This window comes from Somniosus microcephalus, chromosome 8 (assembly GCF_052327205.1).
Source record: "Somniosus microcephalus isolate GS21.2 chromosome 8, FLI_Smic_1.0, whole genome shotgun sequence".
Lineage (NCBI taxonomy): Eukaryota > Metazoa > Chordata > Chondrichthyes > Squaliformes > Somniosidae > Somniosus > Somniosus microcephalus.
The window spans coordinates 272,155,089-272,177,250 of record NC_140994.1 but is presented as its reverse complement, the minus strand read 5'-3'; the positions used below and the strand labels follow the sequence as shown (position 1 = coordinate 272,177,250).

General features: G+C 48.1%; 1 protein-coding gene across 1 annotated transcript in view; it reads left to right on the top strand.

The window, feature by feature from the left end:
• Positions 1-21,688, top strand: part of LOC147114406 (15-hydroxyprostaglandin dehydrogenase [NAD(+)]-like) — a 367,352-nt gene extending 345,664 nt beyond the window's left edge. The window contains exons 6-7 of the mRNA XM_085996081.1: positions 16,489-16,640; positions 21,386-21,688. Of these exons, the coding sequence (XP_085852207.1) occupies positions 16,489-16,640; positions 21,386-21,530 (297 nt within the window). The 3' untranslated portion in view covers positions 21,531-21,688. The remainder of the gene's footprint in view (positions 1-16,488; positions 16,641-21,385) is intronic.
• The last annotated feature ends 474 nt before the right edge of the window (positions 21,689-22,162 follow it).

Here is a 22,162-nt window from a genome sequence, read left to right as displayed (position 1 = left end):
CTGGCCGAACACCGACCACGCTGCCTTAACCGAAGAGTCCGTCCCGAAACGTGAATCTGAAGCAAAGCGCCGAAGCGTACTCCCAAGCGTTGAAGAAATGAAAACCGAAGTGAAGCCCCGAAGTCAAGCCCTGATGGACCTTTCAATCCACAGTTATACCTTGTTGGGACAGTCTAATCTCCCGCCAAATCATAGTCCAGTCTTTGTAATATTTTTGGCGGGCAGAAATCTCTGCAGGGGCGCTTTGTCTTGTAACGGGAGCCGGTGATAGCTTAACTGGCCTTCCTGGCCGATAATGTCTTTTTCTTTGTCACCGTAACTCGGTTCGTATATCGATCGGTCTGGAGATTGCCCTTGATGTCTGTTAAACGGTTTTTCCTTTGTACAGTAAATGGGTTTAAGTGTTCATTCAAAAGTCCGCCCATTTCTTGATGGGCCCCATCCTGTTACCTGAAACTGTCTTGTACTTAGAATCCAATTAATATGTATGCTCAGTTCCCTGAGTTTCGTTTTCCCGATACTGGCTTTCGCGGGCTTACTGTCCTCAATCCACAAGCCTGTCTGGCTTGCAGTAACAGAAATCAAATGGTCCCAGAAACTGATCACGAGGTCCGGCGGCCATTTTGTATGCCCTTTTTATCAAAGGTTTTTCTGTACAAGCTTCTTTTGGTCAATAAAACTGTTTTATTAACCCTGTTTTGTTGCGTGATTAAATTACTGAAAATTTCGAATCTTACACTATGATCTGGTCAGCATGGCGCCTTATCATGCTTTCTCCAATGTCCACGGTATACATCAGCGGTCCTAGTCGTGTGCAGATAGTTCCAGGCTGCCATTTCTCGGTACGGTAGTCCCGGGCCAAAACTTGTTGACCTATCTGGAAGGTTCTAGTTGGCCTTTCATTCATGCCTTGAAATTGCCAGTTCTCTACGTCCCTTCTGATGTTTGGCTTGATCAAATCCAGCCGGCATCTTAGTCTTCTATTGAAAAACATCATGGCGGGAGTTTGGTTTGTAACCACATGTGTTGCATTCCTGTACGCAAACAAGAAGTTATCTACCTTATATTGTAGATTTATGTCTTCATTACCCATGGCCTTTATGGCCTTCTTGAAGGTCTGGACAAACCTTTCAGCTAATCCATTGGTGGCGGGATGGTATGGGGCGGACGTGTAGTGCTTAACCCCATTGTTTTTTAAGAACTTCCTGAATTCTTCGGACACAAATTGCGGTCCATTATCAGAGCAAATCTGTTCAGGCAGCCCATTCCTGGCAAATATGGTCCTTAATACTGTGATGGTTCTTTCCGTGGTGGTGGAGGACATCTTTATTACCTCCGGCCACTTGGAGTGTGCATCCACCGCGATTAAGAACATTGAGTCCATAAATGGACCAGCAAAGTCGATATGTACCCTTTGCCATGGAGATGAGGGCCACTCCCATGGATGTAGAGGGGCTTGTGGTGGGGCGTTTTGGACCTTCTGGCATCCTAGGCAGCTCTTGGTCATTTCTTCGATGTCTCCATCGATACCTGGCCACCACACAAAAGCTCTGGCTAGGTTCTTCATTTTCACTCCACCCAGATGCCCCTCGTGAAGCTCCTTTAGCACTTTATCCTGGAGTTTGGGTGGAATCACCACTCTGGATCCACACATCAAGGTTCCTCGGCACACTGACAGCTGTTCTCTTCTTTGCGAGAATGCTGGCAACAGTGGTTCGCCATGTGCTGGCCATCCCTTCACCGTTAAGTCGTAGACTCGTGAGAGAGTCGGGTCATTTCTCATTTCCTTTTCAATGGCAGAATTTGTTACTGGTTGACATTCCACTATGGTTGAGTGGAACATCTCCACTGGGTTTACTGTAGGTGCCTCTTCTACCGTTGGCAACGGTAGGCGCGATAAACCGTCAGCATTCCCATGCTGTTTTGATCCTTTGTATTCTATGTCATATTGGTGTGCCCCTAGGAAAAGGTACCACCTCTGTAGCCTTTGCGCTGTCATAATGGGAACGCCCTTTTTAGGGTTGAATATGGAGACAAGGGGTTGATGGTCAGTCAACAAGGTAAATTTTTGTCCGTGTAGGTAATGGTTGAACTTCTTCACTCCCCACACCAGGCTGAGTGCTTCCCTGTCGATCTGGGCATATTTACGCTCAGCTGAGTTCAATGAGCGTGACGCAAAAGCTATCGGCCGCTCCGAGCCATCAGGGAATCTATGCGATAATATCGCTCCTACGCCGTAAGGGGATGCATCGCACGCCAGTCTGATTGGCAGTGATGAGTTGTAATGAGCCAACACTTCCTTGGACGTGATCAAGCCTTTGCATTTATGGAAGGCACATTTACAGTCTTCGCTCCATTTCCAAATTACTCCCGTTTGTAGCAGTGCGTTAAGAGGGTGCAGAACAGTTGACAAGTTCGGTAAAAATTTATGATAGTAATTTATCAATCCCAGGAATGACCTTAATTGTGAGACATTTTCAGGTGCTGGGGCTTTTATGACCGCTTCAATTTTTTCAGGTGACTTATGCAACCCTTCTTCGTTAATTATATGGCCACAATATGATGTTTGTTTCTGGAAAAATTCGCACTTGGGGCGATTTGCTCGTAGGCCCCGTTCTCTCAGCCTAGTGAGCACCTGCTCCAAATTGGCAAGGTGCTCGTTGTCGCTTTCTCCTGTTACAAGGATGTCGTCTAGGTAGCATTGAGTCCCCGGAATCTCTTGCAGGACTTGCTCCATAGCTCTTTGCCAGATAGCTGGAGCTGATGCTACTCCGAAAACCAGTCGATTGTACTGGTACAGGCCTTTGTGTGTGTTTATCGTGAGATACTTTTTAGAGGCCTCCTCAACCTCCATCTGTAGATATGCCTGTGCCAAGTCAATTTTGGTGAAACGTTTCCCTCCGGATAGTGAGGCGAAAATATCTTCTATCCTCGGAAGAGGATACTGTACCGTGTGAAGGACCGGGTTTACAGTCACCTTGAAGTCCCCACAGATGCGAATTTTTCTCTGTTCTTCAGATTTATCATTATTCAATGTTTTCTTCATGACCGGGACGATGGGTGTTGCCCACTCGCTTCAATCTACCTTGGATAACACGCCTGCCTTTTCCAAATTCTCCAGCTCTGCCTCGACTGCTGGACGAATTGCGTATGGCACCGGCCTTGCCTTAAAAAACTTGGGAATTGCCGCATCTTCCACTTTTATTGAGGCGGTGACGCCTTTCAAGGTTCCTAGTTCCTGTTGAAACACTTCTTTGGCGTTGGCCAAGATGTCTTTTAATCGTTCAGGTATGACGTCATCATCATTTTTTTTCTTACTGGTCACCGTCAGTGCCTGAATGGAGTGCCAGTCTAAACGTATCTTTCTGATCCATTCACGTCCCAACAACGGTGGACCACCATCTTGCAGAACGTATAAATACAACTTCTGTATTTCCTTGCCGTTGTATACAACAGGCACCCTTATTTTCCCTCTGGGGTATACTTTCTGCCCCGTATACGTCTTCAAGATAATGGATGTGTCTTTCAAAGGTATATGCGGAAATAGCCGCTCGTAATCCCGTCGACTTATGACGGTCAGAGCTGATCCTGTATCTAGCTCCATTTTAACTGGGGACCCCGCTATCGTGAGGGTAACCCAAATGGTATGGTAATCTTCTTTGGCAATTACATTATGTAATTTGAGACAGCTTAGTCTCTTGTTTCCGGAGTCGCTATCACTCTTCTGGTCTTCGGAGCTACTGTCCGTCATCATTTGTACCTTTCTGTACTTTTCCTTATTGATTTTTTTTCTGTCAGTGGATTTTTTGTTTCCAGATCGGCATACACGTGCAATGTGTCCCATCTTTCCGCATTGCCTGCATGCTTTGTCCTTGAACCAGCAGTCCCTTTGGTCATGGGTGGATCTGCCGCAGCGATAACATCTCTCGGAACCCCGTGTCATTTCATGGGTGCCGAAGTCCTGTGGCTTTTGCTGTATCTCTGCAGCTCCTCTTGCTGCTGCTTCGTATGATACAGCCACACTGAAAGCCTTGTCTAGTGTCAAATCTTTCTCAGAAAGTAGCCTTTTCTGTGTTCCTTCACTTAGGAGACCGCAGACGAATTTGTCTCGTAGAGAATCTGCCAGTCCTGCCCCGAATTGGTAGTGCTTTGACAGCTTTTTTAATTCGGTGATGTAATCAGCGTTACTTTCATTCTTGTGCTGATTCCTCCTGAAGAATTTGAATCGTTCCGCTATCAGCAGCGGTGTTGGGTTTAAGTGCTCCTGTAGGTTATCAACAATATCCTTAAAATTCTTGTCCATCGGTTTGGCTGGAGTGATTAAGTTTTGTAACAGCCCGTATGTCCTTGCGCCCATCAGATTTAGAATTGCCGATGCCTTTTTATCATCCTCTACTTCATTCGCTGTGCAATATACCTCCACTCTTTCCATATATGTGGTCCAATCCTCTATATTGCTATCGAAAGCAGTAATATTGCCAGTCTTAGGCATCCTGAAAATCAAAAATGGCGCCTCCCGCGCTTTCCTTTCTTCCCTGCCGAGAAAAAATGGCACCTCCCGCGCTTTCCCGCCGCTGCCGCTGCTGACAACGCTGTTCTCCGCGGTTTTTATTTACACAGATATTTTTAATAGTTGGAGACTCGTTCCCGCTGGACTCTCTGGGACTTATCCCTCCCTCTGCTTGGTCCGAACGCTGACCTGCTTTGCAGCGCCGGCCGTCTCCCGAGTGTTCCACCCTCTGTCTCTGTTTGCCTCTGACTTCCGACTCGCTGCTCGGCCCCGCTGCAGAGCCACCCGATCGAGCCCCAGCCTGCCGCCCAGGAAGGATTAGTGCAGTACTTGCCACCAGCCCGGCTAGCTGGTGAAACCACAGTTTTTTTTTGTTTTTTTTCTTCGACCTTCGTCTGAGGAATCGATCTCCTTGAGGTGCTGCCGAATTGCAGGCAAGTCCGTTTCCAATTCGTCGCCACTGTTGTATCCGTGTGTTAATGGAGACACGGAATGCAGGAGTTGGTTTAACAGGTGTTTACTGAACAAAGTCTGGAGGTGAACTAAAAGATACAAGACGCTATGCAGGCTTATATACCCGAGTGGTTACTACCGGTATTACAGTACACAGGGGCTCTTAAAGGTACATACACTACAGTCTACAGCAAGCCTTGCTTCTTCTGCAGACTGCCAAGCTTTTTGTCTGTGGAGTGAGAGGGACCTGGAGGCACCATGAGCAGCGGGAGTCCCAGATCAGCTCCTCATTTTGATGAGGTAGCCTTGCAGGCTTTAGTAGATGGGGCTGCAGCCAACAGGGAGGTGCTTTTCCCTTCTACAGGGAGGAAGAGGCCTCCCAAGCTGACCAAGGCAGTGTGGATGCAGATGGCTGAGGAAGTCAATTCCTTGGGAGTCACCCGCAGAACTTGGATTCAGTGCCGCAAGAGATTTCATGAGCTTCTCCGCATTGGAAAAGTGAGTATGATTTTCCCACCACCCTCGATCTGATACCCATTGCCTTTCCTCACCAGCACTCAGCTTCAGCAATCTCCTCCTCCACATCCCACTTGATACTGACATCCATGCACCCTTACCATTCCCTTTCTCTCTGTGGTCACATTCACATACCTCTTCGACTATGCAGCCCTCACACTCCCTATCACTCTGATGCTATGCAAACAACTGATAACACACAGAGAGGGCCCTTGGTCTTGCCACCTCACTCCACCTTTGTCTCCTTCTATGTATCGATGTTATGGAATCTCTACACTCACGCCTTCATTCTCACTTTGTTGCAGCATTGCGCAGATGTCACTCACTACCTGTCGCGAAAGTCGGAGCCGCCTTTGGCACTGCTGCTCAGACACGTTGAAGTAGCTGACCCAATGTTTGTAGACCCTGTTTGGGGGGTATCTCCTGCGCTGACGGACTTCTAGGCACTGGCCCCTTCTGGCCTGTGCAGCTTCAGATGGGTGAGCAGCAGCCTGGCGCTCCTGTTGCTGCTGCTGTTGTTCCTGGTTCTGCTGGTGCCGCGGCTGGTGCTCGAGCTCATCTAATGCCCAGAAGGGAAGGAAATAAATGGCTCCCATGCTTCTGGCATATGCCTCAGTTGAGGAAGCGCTCAGTGAGTGTGGCGAGAGGGGTTTCCCAGGAGGTCACACTGGAGATGGGTGTCAGGCTCCAAACTTCCACAGCTATGGTTATGCCTTCTAAAAGTTCCCCCAGACCTGAGACAACAAAGTTCTGCCACCTGCAAATGATGGCTGATCAAATCTCCTCTTTAATGTTTGACCTGCAGCTGATAGTCAGCAATCCAATAGTGCTCCCGCCAGGTTTCACCATTGTGTTTCCCACCAGGCGTGTTTCACGTGGGAAAGGGTTAAATTCGCAAGGGCCTTTCAAAATAGGATTATAGAGGCTATTTAGTGCTTGTTAAGGGCCTTAATGACCTATCTCGCCTGTTGGAGGCAGGACGGAGTCGGGACCATTAGACACGACTGAGTTAAAGTTGCTCGGAGTCGGGAACCAGGCGGGGGGGGTCCCGACTACCAGTTTTCGCAATTTTAAACCCCCATACGCTTCCAATCACGCCTCCATGGCCCAATGAATATCCTGGCCTATGACTTTATGGGGGAGAAATTCGGTATCGCCCCGTTTGGGGCGCGAGTATTGGCGGTGCGCAAAGTTTAACGCCAGGCGCAATTTATCGCCACCTCGAGCGATATTGGGTTGCAGCGCCCTTGAAGGTGATTGCAGCACTAAATCAGGTGGTGCACGGTACTCTTAAGGCGCTAACTCGGTGGCGCTACTCAATTTCTCGGCGGCCGGGCGCAGCGCAGGTGCTGTCAATAATCGATTTCCCCGAGACACGCTGGCGCCGGCCAGCTCTTAAAGGGCGGGTCAATTAACATCAGCAGCCACACTCTACGCCTTGTAGGCCTCAAAATCGGCGGTGACCTACCTGTGGCATTCAAAACTTCCAAGACATGGAGAGGGTCAGGCAGAGAGAGGAGCGCTTTAGCGATGGGGCATTGGATGCTCTGGTTGGCGCAGGGGAGCGCCGGCGAGCTGTGCTGTACCCCGAGAATGGCAGGAGGCCTCATCAGAGTGAATACCGCAGGGCTTGGAGGGATGTTTCCCAAAGAGTCACCTCCAGCAGCATGGTGCCCAGGACTCCTGTGCAATGGAGGAAGAAGTTCAACGACCTCACTCGGGTCGTTAGGGTGAGTGCCTTTTTCACAATCATCTTCATCCCTCCATCTGCACCTGACTTTATGGCCAGAGGGTGCGCGAAGCCCCAATGGCCATCTGCCAGCCAGCACCCATAGCCCTTTCTGGAAACACACACGCACATTCAGCTCAGTGCATAACGTAAGGGCTATTCTACCATGGGGGGCATGTAATGTCAGCTCAGGGCAGCATGTTTCATCACTTCCCGTCCTTTCTCCTGCAGGCCAAGCTGGCCAGAAACTGTAGGGAGCAGCTTCGTACCGGAGGAGGCCGGCCTCACCTGCAGATCCTCACAGGCCTCGAGGAGTGAGTCCACCAGATTGTTGGAAGCCGGATGAGTGGTCCTGTCACCTCTGGAGCTGCCGACCCCATTGTGCACAGCGATGGTAAGGCCATCACCTTTTTGAACTCTCTCCTTCCACTTGTTCCCCCTACCAGCATGCATTTTCACTTTGGACCCAAGTCAGAGCATTGCAGCACTCATGCATCCCTTGCTGTCACCCTGTCCTTTCGCTAAAGCCACTCTTCAACCTCCCTGCTTTCAGATGCTGCATCACCAGCCCGGGAGCCGGGCTCTCAAGCTGCCACTACCACTGACTCTGGAGGTGACGAGCAGGAGGAATCCAGACCATCCCTACCACCCTCAGGCGAGCCAGCCCATCTGCAGACTGGGGAAGACTACTTCCCTGGAGGGGAGCGGGGGGAATGCTCTGAGGAGAAACCAACTCCAGGAACCAGCGGGTTGCAGCAACGCAAGGGGGGAAGGGAAGCTCGGGGGCCGTCTCCCCGGAGGGCGAGTCAGGCCGCGAGTGCTGCTGCACAGAGCGCAGAAGAAGAAGTGCCCTTGTAGAAATGAACGCCCAGGCTGGGCTGAGGCACACTGAGCTCATGAGAGACACTGGCAAGGAATGTCCAAGACTTCAGCGCAGCACAGGCAAGGAGTGCGCAGGACTTTGGGGCAGCACTGGAAAGGACTGTCCAGGGCTTCGGGACAGCACTGGAAAGGACTGTCTAGGGCTTCACCGAAGCACTGGCATCTGCCACGCAACTGCTGAGTGCTGGCACGCAGTCACTTGCTGGTCTCATGCAGACGCAGATTGAGGCCACGTGACCATTGACTGCTGCCACCCTCGCTGGATCAGGCAGGAATACCCGGGGCCCTTGTAGCACCACAGCAGGCCAGCAATCTGTGGACCATCCGATTGCTGCGCATGCTGCGGTGCTGCCCTGTCAGAGTGCCAGTGTGTTGGCCGACCAGGGAGCTGCTGTCCGCTCTCAGGATGACAGAATTCCTGATGCCACCGCTGGTACTTCTCCACTGCAGCTGCCACTGTAACGTCCGTGTATAATGAGACACAGACTGCGGAGAACGGTACAATAGGTGTTTACTCAACGTGGCTCAGACTGCAACTGATCTGTACAGATTACTACTCAGCGTTATATACAGGTGTGGTCACTGCCGGTACTACAGTATACATGAGCTGTAAAAAGTAGTTCCCCCCTTAAAGGTACACAAATTACAATTACTCCCCTTTTAGATTAACAGCACCATAACACTCATTTAACAATTAAATATCAAACGAATTACAATTAACACTTTTAACATGCAACATTAGCTGAAAATAGTCTATTTATAAATTCAGTCTTTGGGGAGGCTTCCTGATCCTTTCTGGATAGCGCCTTTCCCGAATGTCTTGCTCTTGGTGCGGAGGCGATTCTGGCCCCCTGTCGTCGGTTGGTTCATCAGCTTCCGATGCTACTGCTTCTGGGGTAGATGCTACCTGTACGTCGGGTTCATCACCAGGTACGTATGGGCGAGGCATGGGGTTGACTTGTTCCTGTGACTCTAGGATCTGGTCAGCATGGCATCTCACGATGCTCTCCCCAACGTCCACTCTGTACATTAGTGGGCCCTGCCGTGTGCATATCGTTCCTGGCTGCCATTTTTCTGTTCGGTAGTTGCAGGCCAAGACTGGTTGCCCTACATTGAAGCTCCTTGTTGGCTTCTCATGGATGTGCTGGAATTGCTTATTTTCAACATCTCTTCGTACGTTTGGTCTGAGCAAATCCAGGCGAGATCTTAACCTTCGGTTAAAGAACATCATGGCTGGGGCTTGGTTGGTGACTGCTTGTGTCGCATTCCGGTAGGCGAACAGGAAATTGTCCACCTTGTGCTGCAGCGGAATGTTGTCATTGTACATAGCCTTTATTGCCTTCTTAAAGGTTTGTACGAACCTCTCAGCCAATCCATTTGTGGCTGGATGATATGGGGCGGATGTGTAATGTCTTACCCCATTCTTTTTCAAGAAACTCCGGAACGCTTCGGACACAAACTGTGGTCCGTTGTCGGAGCAAATCTGTTCTGGCAAGCCATTCCTGGCAAAAATGGTCCGTAGGACTGCAATAGTTTTCTCCATGGTGGTGGAGGACATTTTGATGACCTCAGGCCATTTCGAGTGCGCATCCACGACTATTAAAAACATTGAGTCCATGAATGGACCAGCAAAATCAATATGCACCCGTTGCCATGGAGATGAGGGCCACTCCCATGGGTGTAGAGGGGCCTGTGGTGGTGCATTTTGGACTTTCTGGCATCCTGAGCAGCTTTTGGTCAGGTCCTCGATTTGTTTATCGATTCCCGGCCACCACACATAAGCCCTGGCTAGGCTTTTCATTTTTACCCCTCCCAGATGACCCTCATGAAGCTCATTGAGCACTCTATCCCTTAATTGGGTGGAATTGCCACTCGGGATCCACACATCAAGGTCCTCCGGCACACTGACAGCTGTTCCCTCCTTGTTGAGAATGCTGGCAACAGTGAGTCACCATGTGCTGGCCATCCCTTCACCGTCAAATCATACACCCGAGACAGTGTCGGGTCATTTCGGGTTTCCTTTTCGATACAAGCGTTAGTTACCGGTAGGTATTCAACTATAGTCGAATGGAATATTTCGACAGAATCCACTGCTGGTGCTTCCTCCGCAGTAGGCAGTGGCAGGTGTGATAGCCCATCAGCATTTCCATGCTGTTTCGTGCCCTTATATTCAATCTCATAGTGGTGCGCCCCTAGAAAAAGTGACCATCTTTGTAGTCGCTGCGCAGTCATCACCGGAACACCCTTCTTCGGATTAAAAATGGAGACAAGAGGCTGGTGATCAGTCAGCAAGGTGAATTTCTGCCCGTGCAGATAGTGATTGAACTTTTTCACTCCCCACACTAGGCTGAGGGCCTCCCTGTCAATCTGGGCGTAGTTATTCTCAGCTGAGGTTAGTGATCGTGACGCAAAGGCTATTGGCCTCTCTGAGCCGTCCGAGAATTTGTGCGACAGCACCGCTCCAATGCCATAGGGTGACGCATCACATGCCAACCGAATTGGTAATGCTGGGTTGTAATGGGCCAATACCTCTTTCGATGTGATTAGTGTTTTGCTCTTCTGGAAAGCTCGTCTATATTCGTCACTCCACTTCCATGGCACCCCAGTTTGCAGTAGGGTGTTCAGTGGGTGTAGTATTGTAGACAAATTTGGCAAGAACTTATGGTAGTAGTTTACCAGCCCGAGGAACGACCTCAGTTGTGACACATTTTCCGGTGCTGGAGCCTTGACTACTGCCTCAATCTTCTCTGGGGACTTATGTAACCCCTCTTTATCGATAACGTGGCCACAATACGAGATTTGTTTTCTAAAAAACTCGCATTTGGGGCGGTTAGCTCGGAGCCCATATTCCTGCAATCTAGTGAGCATCTGCTCCAGGTTGGCAAGGTGATCACTGTCAATTTCGCCCGTGACCAGGATGTCGTCCAAATAACACTGGGTCCCTGGGATCCCTTGCAGGACTTGTTCCATTGCCCTCTGCCAAAAAGCCGGAGCTGATGCTACCCCGAATACCAGCCGATTGTATTGGTAGAGACCGTTATGGGTGTTGATTGTGAGGTTTTTTTTGATGCTTCTTCTACCTCCATTTGCAGATACGCCTGGGCCAGATCAATCTCAGTGAAGCGTTTCCCTCCAGATAGCGAGGCGAAAATATCTTCAATCCGCAGAAGTGGATATTGTACGGTGTGAAGGATCAGGTTCACTGTTACCTTAAAGTCCCCACAGATGCGAACCTTCCTTGGTTCCCCAGGCGTGCTGCTCAACGACTTTTTCATCACAGGGACGATGGGTGTAGCCCACTCGCTCCAGTCTACCTTGGACAGTACACCTGAACGTTCCAGACTCTCCAGCTCTGCTTCGACGGCTGGGCGGATCGCATAAGGTATCGGTCTGGCCTTAAAAAATTTGGAGCTTGCATTTTCTTCAATTTTAATCGTCGCTGTCATGCCTTTTAGTGTTCCGAGTCCTTGCTGGAACACTTCTTTCACGTCAGTTAGGATCTTTGACAGTCGCCCAGTGTGACGTCGTCATCCTTTTTGTCAGCCACAGTCAGTGCCTGTACGGAATGCCAATCCAGTTGTATTTTCCAGATCCATTCACGTCCCAGTAATGGTGGTCCTCCATCTTGCAATACATACAGGTCTAGTTTTGGTGTTTCCTTACCGTTATATTTAACGGTCACCCTTATTTTTCCTTTGGGGTAGAATTTTTGTCCCGTGTACGTCTTCAAAATAATTTTTGTGTCTCTCAAGGGTATGCGTGAGAATAGCCGCTCGTAGTCCCGTCGGTTTATGACTGTTAGGGCTGATCCTGTGTCCAATTCCATCTTTACCTGGACTCCTGCTATCTTGAGAGTGACCCAAATGGTTCGGTGATCCGCCGTTGTGATCACATTATTTAGTTTCAGACAACTCAGTTCCCTGCTTTCGGAGTCATTATCACTCTTTTGTTCATCTGAACTATTGTCCGTCATCTTATGTATCTTCTTGTACTTTCCTTTGATAGGTTTCTTAATGCTGGTTTTCTTTCCCGACCTGCAGACTCGTGCTATGCGTCCTACTTTTCCACACTGTCTGCACACTTTGTCTTTGAACCAGCAATCATTCTGGTCGTGTGTTGTTCTGTCGCAGCGATAGCACTTCTCTGTTACATATGACATTTCGTTTGTGCCATATTCTTGCAGTCTCTGTTGTATCTCTGCAGCGCCCCGTGCTGCTGCTTCATATGATACCGCAATGCTGAAAGCCTTTTCCAGCGTAATGTCCTTTTCAGATAAAAGCCATTTCTGGGTTCCTTCACTTTGAAGCCCACACACCAACTTGTCCCTTAAGGTATCTGCCAGTCCTGCTCCAAACTGGCAGTGTTTCGATAGTTTGCGCAGTTCTGTTAAATAATCAGCATTGCTTTCATCCTTATGCTGGTTCCGTTTGTGAAACTTGAATCTTTCTGCTATCAGCAGCGGTGTGGGGTTTAAATGTTCCTGTAGTATCGTTACTATGTCTTCAAAACTCTTTTCCATTGGCTTCGTTGGGGATACTAGATTTCGTAATAAACCATACGTCTTTGCACCCATTAAATTTAACAATACCGACGCTTTCTTGTCATTTGCCTTGCAGTACACCTCTATTCGTTTGACATATGTAGTCCAATCTTCGACTTCATTGTCAAATGCGGTGATAACTGCCACTCTTCGGCATTTTGGGTGTGGTTTAAAATGGCGTCTCCCAATTCCTTAAAATGGCATCTCCCGCGCTGTCCTTCCTCCCCTGCTGCTGCCAACGCTGCTCCCGGCAGTTCTCATGGCAAAGGCGGCGCCCTGTAGGTTTTGCGCGCTTCTCCTGCGCTGCTGCCAACGCCACTCTCGGCGGTCCTCGTGGCAATGGCGGCGCCTCACGGGTTTCTGCGCGTCTCTCTCTCCCTCTCTCCGACGCTGCTCGGCCCCTGAACACCCGCTGTGCCCTGTGCGCTCTGCCCTCTCTCTCTCTCCCCTGTCAACGCTGCTCGGCCCTTTGCTGTGCCGCTTGGTCGGGCTCTAGCCCGCCGCTGTCCGGGAAGGGTCTGCGCACTACCTGTTGCCAGCCCGTTTCGCTGGACCACCTCGACTGGAAAGCCAAGCCTGGCTCTCGACAGCCTCCCCCGCAATTCCCGAGTCTCTGCTGGATGACTGGGCGGTTGCCCGTGGTCGACACCCGAGTCTCTGGCCTTGACCTCCAATCCACTGATCTCCAGGAACGAATCCCCGGGAGGTGATGCAGAGTTGCAGGTAGGTTCGAACTTGCCTTGTCGCCAATGTTGTGTCCGTGTATAATAAGACACAGACTGCAGGAGAACGGTACAACAGGTGTTTACTAAAGGTGGCTCACAGTGGAACTGATCTGTACAGATTGCTACTCAGTGTTATATGCAGGTGTGGTCACTGCCAGTACTGCAGTATACATGAGGTGTAAAAGATAGTTCCCCCCCCTTAAACGTATATACATTACAGTGACGGTAGTAAGTTTGATGTAGTCTATATGGATTTTAGCAAGGCTTTTGATCATTTCCCGCATGGCAGACTGGTCATGAAAGTAAAAGCCCATGGGATCCAAGGCAAAGTGGTAAGTTGGATCCAAAATTGGCTCAGAGGCAGGAAACAAAGTGTAATGGTCGAAGGGTATTTTTGTGACTGGAAGACTGTTTCCAGTGGGGTTCCGCAGGGCTTAGTACTGTGTCCTTTGTTTTTTGTGGTATATATCAATGATTTGGACTTGAATGTTGGAAGTATGATTAAGAAGTTTGCAGATGATACAAAAATTGGCCGTGTGGTTGCTAATGAAGAAGGAAGCTGTAGACTGCAGGAAGATATCAATGGACTGGTCAGGTGGGCAGAACAGTGACAAATGGAATTCAATCCGGAGAAGTGTGAGGTAATGCATTTGGGGAGGGCTAACAAGGCAAGGGAATACACTATAAATAACAACATCAACAACTTGTATTTATATAGCATCTTTAATGTAGTAAAATGTCCCAAGGCGCTGCACAGGAGTATTTTAAGACAAAAAATTTGACCAATCCACATAAAGATAACTTAGGGTAGGTGACCAAAAGCTTAGTCAAAGAGGTAGGTTTTAGGGAGCGTCTTAAAGGAGGAAATGAGGGAGCGAGTCGGACAGGTTTAGGCAGGGAATTCCAGAGCTTAGGGCCTAGGCAACAGAAGGGACGGCCACCAAAGGTTGAGCGATTATAATCAGGGATCCTCAAGAGGGCAGATTTAGAGGAGCACAGATATCTTGGGGGTTGTGGGGCTGGAGGAGATTACAGAGATAGGGAGGGGCGAGGCCATGGAGGGATTTGACAAGGATGAGAATTTTGAAATCGACGCGCTGCTTAACCGGGAGCCAATGTAGGTCAGCAAGCACATGGGGTTATGGGTGAACGGGACATGATGCGAGACACGAGCAGCTGAGTTTTGGATGACCTCAAGTTTACGTAGGGTGGAATGTGGGAGGCCAGCCAGGAGTGTTTTGGAATAGTCAAGTCTAGAGGTAACAAAGGCATGGATGAGGGTTTCAGCAGCGGATGAGCTGAGGCAGGGGCGGAGACGGGCGATGTTATGGAGGTGGAAGTAGACGGTCTTAGTTATGCCGCGGATATGTGGTCAGAAGCTGATTTCAGGGTCAAATATGACACCAAGGTTGCGAACAGTGTGGTTCAGCCTCAGACTGATGTTAGGGAGAGGGATGGAGTCAGTGGCTCGGGAACGGAGTTTGTGGCGGGGACCGAAAACAATGGCTTCGATTTTCCCAATATTTAATTGGAGAAAATGTTTGCTCATCCAGAACTGGATGTGGGACAAGCAGTCTGACAATTTAGAGACCGTGGAGGGGTCGAGAGAAGTGGTGGTGAGGCAGAGCTGGGTGTCGTCAGCGTACATGTGGAAACTGACGCTGTGTTTTCGGATGATGTCGCCAAGGGGCAACATGTAGATGAGAAATAGGAGGGGCCAAGGATAGATCCCTGGGGGACACCAGAGGTAACGATGCAGGAGCGGGAAGAGAAGCCGTTGCAGGTGATTCTCTGGTTGCAATTAGATAGATAAGAATGGAACCAGGTGAGTGCAGTCCCACCCAGCTGGATGACGGTGGAGAGGCTTTGGAGAAGGATGGAGTGGTCAAACGTGTCAAAGGCTGCAGACAAGTCAAGAAGTACGAGGAGGGATAGGTGGTAGGACACTGAGAAGTGCAGAGGAACGGAGGAACTTGGAGTGCATGTCCACAGATCCTTGAAGGTAGCAGGACAGGTAGATAAGGTGGTTAAGAAGGCATACGGGATACTTGCCTTTATTAACTGAACATAGAATACAAGAGCAGGGAGGTTATGCTTGAACTGTATAAAACACTAGTTAGGTCACAGCTAGAGTACTGTGTACAGTTCTGGTCACCACATTACAGGAAGGATGTGATTGCACTGGAGTGGGTGCAGAGGAGATTTAGGAGGATGTTGCCTGGGCTGGGGAATTTTAGATATGAGGAAAGATTGGATAGGCTGGGATTGTTTTCTTTGGAATAGAGGAGGCTGAGGGGAAACCTAATTGAGGTGTATAAAATATGAGGGGCCTGGATAGAATGGATAGGATGGGCCTATTTGCTTTAGCAGAAGGGTCGATAACCAGGGGGCACAGATTTAAAGTAACTGGATGGAGGATTAGAGGGGAGTTGAGGAGAAATCTTTTCCCCAGAGGGTGGTGGGGGTCTGGAACTCACGGCCTGAAAGGGTGGTAGAGGCAGAGACCCTCATCACATTTTAAAAGTACTTGGATATGCACTTGAAGTGCAGAAACCTACAGGGCTACGGACCAAGAGCTGGGAAGTGGGATTAGGCCGGATAGCTCGTTGTTGGCTGGCACGGACTCGATGGGCCGAAATGGCCTCCTTCCATGCTGTAACTTTCTATGATTCTATGATTCTACAAGGACAGGTTGGAGAAGCTGGATTTGTTTTCATTAGAGCAAAGGAGGTTGAGGGGTGATTTGATGGCAGTGTACAAGATTATGGCGGGTTTGGATAGACTAGACGGGGAAAGGCTGTTCCCACTAGTTGATGGTACAAGGACTAGGGGACACAGATTTAACGATTTGGGCAAGAGATACAGGGGGGATGTGAGGCAGAACTTTTTTACGCAGTGAGTGGTGAGGACCTGGAATTCACTGCTGACGGAAGTGGTGGAAGCGGAGACACTCAATGTTTTCAAGGGGAGACTGGATAGGAACTTGAGGGAAATAAACTTGCAGGGCTACGGGGATAGAGCGGGGGAATGGGACTGACTGGATTGCTCTACAGAGAGCTGGCACGGACTCGATGGGCTGAATGGCCTCCTCCTGTGCCCTTATGACTCTATGACTCTATGACTCTGCTTTCAGATGAGCTGCCTTGAGAAGCATGGAGTTCGAGTAAATGTGTTGTGTCCCAACTTCGTTGACACTCTGCTTTTGAGCAATCTGCAAATGACTGAGAAGTTTGCATATCTGAAGGAGAAAGTGCAGGGAATGATTGCAGAATTTGGAGTTATAACGTAAGTATAAAACAGTCAGAAAGGGGTGAGTTGGTTTCTGGATGGTCAAATGTCTACATAGAGCATTTGTACGGTGATGTCACACAGTCATTTCTGGGCGGGTGTCCTTGAGGGACAGAGGTGACACCGAATGATGTCTGCATCATCTGGCATTAACCCTGGATTTGAATATTTGATTTGAGGAATCTGCAGATTGATGTTGTAGTGGTAGGGGATAGTATCATAAGGGGGATAAATAGGGTTCTTTGCAGCCGAGAGCGAGAGTCCCGAAGATTGTGTTGCCTGCCCGATGCCAGGGTTAAGTACATCTCCTCTGGGCTGGAGAGAAACTTGGAGTGGGAGGGGAAGGATCCAGTTGTCGTGGTCCATGTTGGTACCAACGACATAGATAGGACAAGGAAAGAGGTTCTGCTGAGGGGTTATGAGCAGCTAGGGGCCAAATTAAAAAGCAGAACGACAAGGGTAATAATCTCGGGATTACTACCTGAGCCACGAGCAAATTTGGCTAGGGTAAATAAAAATCAGAGAGTTAAATGCGTGGCTCAAAGACTGGTGTGGGAGAAATGGATTTTGCTTCTTGGGACACTGGCACCAGTACTACGACAGGAGAGAGCTGTTCCATTGGGATGGACTTCACTTGGTCAGTGCTGGGACTAGAATCCTGGTGAATTGAATAACTGGGGCTGCAGAGAGGGCTTTAAACTAATTAGTGGGGAGGAGGTTTCAAGAGAGCGAAAAATAAAAACGTCAGCGGCGAAGGCAACAGAGCGTGTCAGGAAGGGACAGAATATATAAAGATAAAGGTAAAGTAGTAAAGGGGTAAAAGCAGGAATAAATTGTCACAAAACATATTTAAAAGTTCTTTATCTGAATGCACGCAGCATTTGTAACAAAATAGACGAGTTGACGGTACAAATAACTACACATGGGTATGATCTGGTGGCCATTACAGAAACATGGGTGCAAGGTGACCATGACTGGGAACTAAACATCCAGGGGTATTTGACTATTAGGAAGGACAGACAGGAAGGAAAGGGGGTTGGGTGGCTATGTTAATAAAGGATGGAATCACTGCAATAGTCAGAAATGATATTGGGTCAAAGGATCAGGATAGTGAAACAGTTTGGGTGGAGATAAGGAATAATAAGGGGAAAAAGTCACTAGTGGGTGTAGTTTATAGGCCCCCTAACAGTTGCAACTCTATTGGTCGGAGTATAAATCAGGAAATAGTTGGGGCTTGCAATAAGGGAACAGCTATAATCATGGGAGATTTTAACTTTCATATTGACTGGACAATTCAAATTGGGCAGGGCAGCCTTGAGGAAGAGTTCATAGAGTGCATTAGGGATGGGTTCCTTGAGCAGTATGTTACTGAACCAACCAGGGGGCAGGCAATCTTAGATCTGGTCCTATGTAAGGAGACAGGATTAATAAAAAATGTCCTAGTAAAGGATCCCCTTGGAATGAGTGACCATAACATGGTTGAATTCCAAATTCAGTTGGAGGGTGAGAGAGTTGGATCTCAAACCAGCGTACTAAGCTTAAATAAAGGAGACTGTGAAGGTATGAGAGCAGAGTTGACTAAAGTGGACTGGGAAAATAGATTAAGGTGTAAGACGGTACAGGAGCAGTGGTGTACATTCAAGGAGATATTTCACAACTTTCTAGAAAAATATATTCCACTGAGGAAAAAGGGACATAAAAGAAAAGACAGCCATCCGTGGCTAAGTAAAGTAATAAAGGATAGTATCCGACTGAAAACAAGGGCATATAAAGTAGCCAAATCTAGTGGGAGGATAGAAGATTGGGAAGCATTTAAAAGCCAGCAAAGAATAACTAAAAGATTAATTAAGAAAGGGAAGATAGATTATGAAAGTAAACTAGCAAAAAATATAAAAACAGATAGCAAGAGTTTCTACAGTTATATAAAAAGAAAAAGGGTGGCTAAAGTGAATGTTGGTCCCTTGGAGGACGAGACCGGGAAATTAGTAGTGGGGAACATGGAGATGGCAAATACGCTGAACAAATATTTTGTATCAGTCTTTACAGTAGAGGACACTAAAAATATCCCAACACTGGACAAACAGGGGGCTATGGGGGGGAGGAGCTAAACACGATTAAAATCACTAAGGAGATGGTACTCGGTAAGATAATGGGACTTAAGGTGGATAAATCCCCTGGACCTGATCGCTTACATCCTAGGGTCTTGAGAGAAGTAGCGGCAGGGATTGCGGATGCATTGGTGGTAATTTTCCAAAACTCCCTGGATTCAGGAACGGTCCCAGCAGATTGGAAAACTGCTAATGTAACGCCCTTATTTAAAAAGGGAGGCAGACAAAAGGCTGGAAACTATAGACCAGTTAGCCTAACATCTGTGGTTGGTAAAATGTTGGAGTCCATTATTAAGGAAGCAGTAACAGGACATTTGGATAAGCATAATTTAATCGGACAGAGTCAGCACGGTTTTATGAAGGGGAAATCATGCTTGACAAATTTGCTCAAATTCTTTGAGGACGTAACAGGGTGGATAAAGGGGAACCAGTGGATGTGGTGTATTTGGACTTCCAAAAGGCATTTGACAAGGTGCCACACAAAAGATTACTGCACAAGATAAAAAATCACAGGATTGGGGGTAATATACTGGCATGGATGGAAGATTGGCTATCTAACAGAAAACAGAGAGTGGGGATAAATGGTTCATTCTCGGGTTGGCAATCAGTAACTAGTGGTGTTCTGCAGGGGTCAGTGCTGGGACCCCAACTCTTTACAATCTATATTAACGATTTGGAGGAGGGGACCAAGTGCAACGTATCCAAGTTTGCCGACGATACAAAGATGGGAGGGAAATCAGTGAGTGAGGAGGACATAAAAAACCTGCAAAAGGACATAGACAGGCTAAGTGAGTGGGCAGAAATCTGGCAGATGGAATATCATTTTGGAAAGTGTGAGGTTATGCACTTTGGCAGAAAAAATCAAAGAGCAAGTTATTATCGAAATGGAAAGAAACTGCAAAGTGCTACAGTACAAAGGGATCTGGGGGTCCTGGTGCATGAAACACAGAAGGTTAGTATGCAGGTACAGCAGGTGATCAATCAATCAATCAATCAATCAACTTTATTGTCATTGTTAGTGCACAAGTGCAGTACAACGAAATGTAGGCTTGCGGCTCCCGAGAGTGTACATTTAGATTAAGACATTTAAACATTCAACATTCATTTGGCTTGTAATACATTAACATAAACATAATAAAGTGCATTGGCAGATGTGCAGGCTTTAGAGTTTATTTGTGGAGTTCAGTAGGATGACAGCCCTGGGAAAGAAGCTGTTCCTAAATCTGGTCGTTCGGGTGCGAATGCATCTGTAGCGTCTCCCAGATGGCAGGAGGGTGAACAGACTGTGGCTGGGGTGGGTAGGGTCTTTGATGATGGTCCGTGACCTCCGTAAACAGCGTTTCTGGCATATGGGCTCTATGGTCGGTAGCTGGGTGCCAGTAATGCGTTGGGCAGTTTTGACTACCCGCTGCAGGGCTTTCCGGTCATAGTAGCTACAGCTGCCATACCATACTGTGATACAGTTCGTCAGGATGCTCTCTATTGTGCAGCGGTAAAAGTTAGAGAGGATCAGGGGTGACAGGTTACATCCCTTCAGCCACCTTAGGAAATATAGGCGCTGCTGGGCCTTCTTCACCAGAGAGGAGGTATTGAGGAACCAGGAGAGGTCTTCCGTGATGTGGACTCCGAGGAACTTAAAGCTGTCCACCCTTTCCACCACAGCCCCATGGATGTGGATGGGGGTGTGACTTCCGCCTTTAGACTTCCTGAAGTCCACAATGATTTCTTTGGTTTTCTTGATGTTGAGGGCCAGGTTGTTATCGGCGCACCACTTCACGAGATGCTGGACCTCCTCCCTGTAGGCTGACTCATCATTGTTGGTGATCTGGCCAATGGAATCTTGGCTTTTATTGCAAGGGGGATGGAGTATAAAAGCAGGGAAGTCTTGCTTCAGTTATACAGGGTACTGGTGAGGCCACACCTGGAATACTGCATACAGTTTTGGCTTCCATATTTCAGAAAAGATATACTTGCTCTCGAGGCAGTTCAGAGAAGGTTCACTCGGTTGATTCCGGAGATGAGGGGGTTGACTTATGAGGAAAGGTTGAGTAGGTTGGGCCGCTACTCATTGGAATTCAGAAGAATGAGAGGCGATCTTATCGAAACATAGAAGATTGTGAGGGGGCTTGATCGGGTGGATGCGGGGAGGATGTTTCCACTGATGGGTGAGACTAGAACTAGGGGGCATAATCTTAGAATAAGGGGCTGCCGTTTCAAAACTGAGATGAGGAGAAACTTCTTCACTCAGAGGGTAGTAAATCTGTGGAATTTGCTACCCCAGAGAGCTGTGGAAGCTGCGACATTAAATAAATTTAATACGGAGATAGACTGTTTCCTTGCTGATAAGGGAATTAAGGGTTACGGGGAATGGGCAGGGAAGTGGACGTGAGTCTAGGTTCGGATCAGCCATGATCCTATTGAATGGCGGAGCAGGCCCGAGGGGCCGTATGACCTACTCCTGCTCCTACTTCTTATGTTTTTATGATGTCAATAATGTGAGAGCAGAGTCGCTAACAGCCCCTGAAACCCCGATGGTGCTGAACTGCTTTGACCCGCTGAGATGGTTTGTGATCTGGTTCTGGTGCATTTTAAACTGATTGGGTGAATGTTCAAGAATTCCGTCTGATTTTCCAGGCCATCCCAGGTTGCCGAAGGATTCTTGCAGCTTGTCCTGGATCAGACCAGGAATGGGGCGGTGATGATGATGTTGAAGGACGGCAAGATTGAGTATCAGGTCGATCCTCTGGGCCTTCTTGCAGAAACTCAGAAACCTACTTAAAGATCTAACGAACGCGAGCAACGAACCGCTGAGAATAATGAAAAGTTCAGGAATAAAATGATTAACCCTTTAATTGCTGGTGTTGGTGCTCTCACTGTTTTCACATTGAAATGTTGGTTACAAATCAAAACTGATCAATAAACTTCAAAATAACCTCATTTTAGAGAAGTGTCTGTTCATAATAGAGAATGTAGCGACGGTATTTGTTCGTGACGTTGGGTGAGATATAAATGTTGGCCAGGGCACTGGGAGATCTCGGCAGCTGGGAAATACAGTTGGACAGCCATTTCCCACCGCTGCTTATCATTACGGGGGGTTTGAGAATCAGCAAGGCAGCGCTCACTACCTCTAACACCGTGTAAAGGTCCGAAAAGCATCATCAGATCCCGATTTTAAATATATTCATTAGACCCGGCCCTTAAGTTAAGGCCTGTTCAAAAATCCCATCGGGTGAGGCAGCAAGTAATTAATGTGATTTTTATCCCGTCTGCCTCATCTCAGCCTTTCAGCATATCTTTTGATCCCTTTTCTCTCATGTACTTGTCTAGTTTCCTTTTGAAAGCATCTATGCTATTAACCTCACCCACTTTCTGTGGCAGTAAGTTCCACATTCTAGCCACACCCCGAACAAA